General features: G+C 40.2%; 1 protein-coding gene across 16 annotated transcripts in view; it reads left to right on the forward strand.

Annotated features, from left to right (window-relative positions):
• LMO7 (LIM domain 7) overlaps window positions 1-5,704 on the forward strand; it is a 136,469-nt gene extending 130,765 nt beyond the window's left edge. For 12 of the 16 annotated variants that reach the window (XM_044437733.1, XM_044437738.1, XM_044437736.1 and 9 more), the window contains one exon: window positions 471-1,417. In XM_044437733.1, the coding sequence (XP_044293668.1) occupies window positions 471-723 (253 nt within the window). In that variant the 3' untranslated portion in view covers window positions 724-1,417. Of the gene's footprint in view, window positions 1-470; window positions 1,418-2,784; window positions 2,888-4,947 lie in introns of those variants that run through there. The other 4 variants (XM_044437734.1, XM_044437748.1, XM_044437749.1 and 1 more) reach the window with 2 other exon arrangements.
• Window positions 5,705-6,000: the final 296 nt, after the last annotated feature.

Below are 6,000 nucleotides of genomic sequence, written 5' to 3' on the forward strand. Positions count from 1 at the left end.
GCCCAGCAGAAGCTCCCTCTTTCCAGCCAGGTGGTGTCTAGACTGGACTGAAGGGTTCGCAGAAGTTTCATATGGCACAACTTGAAAGGGATTCCAGCTGTGTATCCCAGCCTAGTGTTATGCTGCCTAAAAGCATACAGATGTTGGAGTTTGGACAACACTGCATTCATCAGCATTTCCCACAGATAAGGAATGGGATCACAGCCTAAACATATGTTGCTATTTTCTGAATTTAACAATGATTGGACCATCGTGTTAGCATTACATTGCACACGAGCTCGCTGTAAGCATTTAATTCGGCCCAAGAAATTGTAACTTTTTCTCTCATTGGTAACTTTCCATGTAGAAGAGTAACTTCTAGACTTCTAGCATTAATTCTGCCATCCTTGTCCGATCACAGTGCATTTTAATCGCCATTTTCTTGTGTCCTAAAAATCCACGTCTTAGCCACGTTCTCGTTCTGTATCTAGGTCGGTCAGTGGAAAGCGCATCTGTTCATACTGTAAAAACGTTCTGGGCAAAGGAGCAGCCATGATCATCGAATCTCTTGGTCTTTGCTATCATTTACATTGTTTTAAGGTGAGAGGTGGGCAAAACGCCGTGGCTGTGCAGGCACAACGCTTTGCTGCTGGCGTGGCAACTCCGCATTTCGTTACGGGCTTTGCTAAGGAACCGTGGTGCTGCATGCTTAAATGGACGCGACGGTTCTGCTTCGTCTCATAGTGAGCGTTTGACACGATCAGTGCTTGATTGGATGACACCACCAGCACCACCAGCACCATTCGTTCATTCTTTCATTCATTATATTTATTTACTGCCCATAGACAAAGCTCTCTGGGCAGTTCACAACAGGATATAAAAACAACGAAATACAATACACAAAACTGCATTTCAAACTTTTTTAAAAAATCAGTTAAAATGACATTAAAATAAATTTAAAATACAGTAAAATACAGTAAATAGACCTGATCAAGAAGAAAGGAAAAATCCACTTGATTATACCCATCAGGACCATGGAAGACTGGGGAGCTCTTTACAGGCCTCCATAAAAAGGGCTGTCTTAACCTGGCACAGAGAGGATGACAGATTTGGAGCCAGGTGGGCCACAGCAAGGAGGCTGTTCCAGAAATTTATGTATTAATTAGTTTATTTTATTTAAAACGTGTATGCCACCCAGTTGTGCCACAGCACCTCTGGGCAGCTCACAACATGAGCTAAACACACAATAAAACATAACAAAAACTGTAACACATTACACATTAAAAGCAACAATAAGATACAGTAAAACTATATGGAAAAATCTATGGAATGCGCTCCCCAGAGAGGTCCGCCTGGCGCCGTCGTTATTTGTTTTTCGGCACCAGGCGAAGACCTTTTTATTCAAATGTCATTTTAACTGTTAATACTATTTATTTATTTTATTCTTCGGCCAGGGCGACTTATTTTATTTTATATTGTTAGCTTGTTTTATATTTTATTGTATTATATTTTAATTGATATCTTTGTGAGCCGCCCCGAGGCTTCGGCGAATGAGGCGGCATAGAAATTTTCTAAATAAATAAAACATACAAACAAAGGTCTATGGCAATTAGTTATTAAAATGTTATTTTTTTAAAAAAGCAAATTGGGGGAGCACCATGGAAAAGGCCCCGAAGGTTGGGAGTGATGTCTGGATAGAATATATGCAGTTTTGCTCAGATCCGAATCCACATTTTTCACTTGACCACCTGCCTTCTTAATCTTACAATACAGGTAGCTAATGTAAGGGAGAAATAATATTGTCCCCCACCCACTTCTCTCTTGCCCCTCCCCACATAGGAACAGATCAGGCTGAACATCAGTACAAGGCTGGTATATAAACAGGGCCTTTGCAGCTGCAACCCTCAGAAACTCTCTCTGGCAAAGTGCAATAGGCCTACTTATTTATAGCCTGCAGTAAATGATGGAGAATATACTATATTTCCGTGAAGCACTGGAATGGTGTGAATTTTATTCAGACTTGATTTGAAAACTGGATGACTGCCATGATGTCATTATTATGCTACTCCTATAATTGAAAATTATATTGATTATCTGTATTCTAAGCAACCAGAAGGCTTGTTAGAAGCTCTGGGATACGATACAGTTATTAAAAATCTATTTTTGAAAACAAAGAGCAATTCCACAATTTCATAATAGTAACATAGGCTGCATTCTAATCTGGTGTTCTCTCATGACCACTGAAAGCAGGTTTTAGGAAAGAAGACATTAAGAAATTCCTTAACAGGGCAATCCTGTGCATGCCTGTTCAGAAATCAGTCCGACTTAGAACTTGCTCCCAGTGGAGACACCAAGTCTTGCTTTATGATTCTTAACAAAAATGCAGGGCAGGAAAGCATCACTGCCTGTTTGAAAAATGGGTTCCTTGAGCACTTGAATTGCAAACTCCCTCCAGCAATTACTATCTAACACTGTAACACTGATATAAGTATGAAGTCTGATCACATTTCAGACCTAAAGCAAGTTCAGGGAAGAATAATAGAGTTGAAAGATACTGACGTAAGAAACTTGCATAGCATATGACCCTTCGAAACTGCTTGGTGCCAAAATCACTACTTCTGACATTTGTGCCATAAATTCTGTTTCAGAACGCGAGATTTGATTATCCAATCCCGGATTGTTCCTCTTTTCTTGATTGTGCAATTAACTTTCTATGATTTCTGCTGAATTGGGGCAATTATTTCAGATGTCACCTTCTGATCCTCGCTGGGTAGACTTACTAACTGCTGAAGTTTTTTTCCGCAGTGCGTTGCTTGTGAGCGCGAGCTTGGGGGCTCACAAGCAGGAACAGAGGTTCGCATCCGAAACAACGAACTCTTTTGCAATGACTGCTATCTCCGACTTAAAAGTAAGTATCGAGGGTGGGTCCTCTTCCTCCATGTTAGCGTCTTGATGCTCTTAAAATTATCAAGGTTACATGAATGAAGGGGGACAATATTTGGACTGAGCTGTGACCGTTCAGTTATCAAGCGCTGAGACTTGCTGGAAAGAAGAGTTTCTTCTTTGGGTTGATGGGATTGCTTCCAATGTTCTGAAAATGCAGCGTGGAGCAATTCTCAAAAGTAGGATACGAGCAACACAGCTCACAGGAAAAAGAGAATGTGCCCAGTAGCGAACTTTGGTTTGGATCCAGATCTGCATTCCACACAGAAAGTGCTACTGGCAGAATTTCGGGAGTGCCACTTCGCACCCGCTCTGCGCCACAGTGCATCTCGTTCAGCAGTAACTGTGGCGTTGAGCAACGAGGCACGCTTTGCATGCGTCCATGTATTGCTCATGCATCTCAGAGGGCGGTGACGCGGTTGGGAGAGAGCTCTTCCTCGCATGATGGAGAACTGCTGCCGATCTTGGGAAGCAAGAGCTTACGTGAGCTTACATGGACCACTGCTTTAGGAATCATCTGTACAAATCGGCAGAACCATCCTCATTGCTAGCATTCATTGCTCATTGCTAGAATGAACATGCTTGTTTTTACAGACACTGAAAACTGGGCATTACTCCAACTGTTATCACCCTTCTCCTAGTTGTGCTGCCTGTGGCTGATGGGGCTTGCCATCCAACAACAACTGGAGGGCGATAAGTTCCCTCCCCCTGAAATAGTGGGAGCTTGCTTATATATTTTCTATCCTATGCCTGATAAGCACTTAGCAATAATGTGAGACTATCCACAGAGTTCTTTGTAGCTTAATTCTTCATTTATTCTGTACAGTAGTGAAAATTATATACCCTTTGCCACTCAGTGATACATGAAATGTACCATCGTGATTTACTCTTTAATTTGGGTGTTTAAATTTAACGGCTTGTTCAGCTGCTTTTGGGCAATGATGAAACATACCAGAAGTCGTGTTTCTTTTCTGTGCTGTCTGAATTGCCCCAACACTACAAGGTTCACTCTGAACCAGCACCTTTTTGGAATATATTACACTTGCTGTTGTTAATTTTAGAAATCACTGGAATTCTAAAACAAACCTTGAAATAGTTGGCATTCTCGAGCTACATAGGCTAGGTTTCATTCAGAGAATGTGGCTTTGCAGACTGAAGATACTGTCATCTGTGACTTCTCAACCGTTCTTAAGCAAAAGGACGCCTTGTTCTTTGACGTGGCTTCTGGCTGGCAACTCAGTGAAAAGAACACATCTCTGTCCTTAGGAAGGCATCACAGATCATGTGTTTTATTATACAGGACATGGATTGCATGCCTTGTTATATATTATATATTATATATTATATATATAATGCTCATCTGAAACCTGACTGGGAGGATATGGTCATTGTTAGCACACAAGAGGTACTTGTAATGCTGTGGAGTATCCTGTTGAATCACATGGCAACGTGGTCTTAGGCAAAATCACACTGGCAAATCCTTGGACTTCAGCCTGCTTTCTCACCATACTCTTCCCCCTTTGACTTCCTTTTCTAGGTGTAAAAAAAATGTCTCCAGTATTTCAGTGCCAGTCTTCTAAGAGTGAAAGTAGATGGGACACCAATAGTGTGAATACAGATAATGTGCAAGTTCCCAGCTCTGGAGCTGAGATGGGGAACACTTCTCTGTAGTGTATTGGAGGAAAAGCTCACTGGTCTGGCCATTGCCGAGAACAGTTCTAGGCAACCACTAACCGGCTATGGTTTCAACCATCCCTCTCATGTTCCAGGCCTTTGTCTGTATACTTTGCTTGGCAGTTGGGTGCTTAGAAATCAACTGCTGTTACAAGAGCCCCCTCTGCTGTCCTTGGAAAATCACAGAAACTGTAATGTCAGGTTGATGCACCTTCCCCGAGGGCTAGAAAATAAGATACTCATATTTCCAACCAACACAGGGGCAATTAGCACAAACAGAATGCAACAAGCATTTGTAGGGTTTACCCAAAACGACTGCTAATTATTAATCTTTCTCTCTCCTCATTTCAGCAGCCGGACAGCCAACCATTATGTGATACAAGCCTAAATACGACACCACTGCTGCAGATAGAAGAGGAAACCACTGCTGTAGATCTATAAATATATTGTGTGTGGTTTTTTAAAGAAACATTTGCCTGTTTAAATCATGTAGGAAATTCCTGGTATTCTATGCTAAACTTATTTTGAGCTATTTATGAGAAGGTAATCACAATAAGAAACTCTTCTGGATTAAAAACACAAAACTTCAGTTCAATGTACAATCTCATCCTTACATAAATAAGGCAGAAAAGCAGTGTAATTGGTGGTAATTTCAGAATGCTGGAGGCTGATAAGGAAAATAGCTTTAAATTCCAATTTCAAAGGAAAAAGCTATTTTATTTTTTAATGCTCTTAAATGAGCATTTTTGAAATGACGTGGATTTGTAACTGCAATCTCTATTACTGATTTATATGCTATGGATATTCTGAGAATATTACAGAAATAGCATTTAAAGGCACACAAGGGTGGTTGTCTGTTTTTAAGTTTCAGTGCTTAATATTATTCTTCTAAATACTAAAATGTAAACTTCAGCCTGTTTCCTTGGGATTTAGTGTTTCACTGCGCTTTAATAGTTAAATCCAACTGGGAAGATTATTTGTGAGGGATTCATTTTTGTTCCATGTTTGGAAAATGTAACTTGCACATTAAACGAGTTAATATGACTGAAGATTTTTTTTCCTTCTGTTGACTTACTTTGTATTTGTAAATAAAGTTGCTGATACTGCACATAAATGAGTGGCTTGCCTTTTTAAATTGTCTGTCGAGGGAAGAAAATCTGCAGGAAGGAAGGAGTAACAAAACTTGGATATGATTTCATGTTTAAAAGCTTTCCCTTGCTAAATCTACTACTGTTCTACACACACATTTATTAATCTTACCTCTCTGTTTCAAAAATGAATGAAATTACAGTACCTGGTCATGTGGCTTAGAATCTATGAATGAAATTCCTTCTCAAACATACAGTGTAGGAATCAAGAAGCTAGAAGCTTAGATTGCCAGGTTTAAATGAGTGCAGGATCTAT

The sequence above is a fragment of the Varanus komodoensis genome, unplaced genomic scaffold (assembly GCF_004798865.1).
Source record: "Varanus komodoensis strain SLA01 unplaced genomic scaffold, ASM479886v1 scaffold31, whole genome shotgun sequence".
Lineage (NCBI taxonomy): Eukaryota > Metazoa > Chordata > Lepidosauria > Squamata > Varanidae > Varanus > Varanus komodoensis.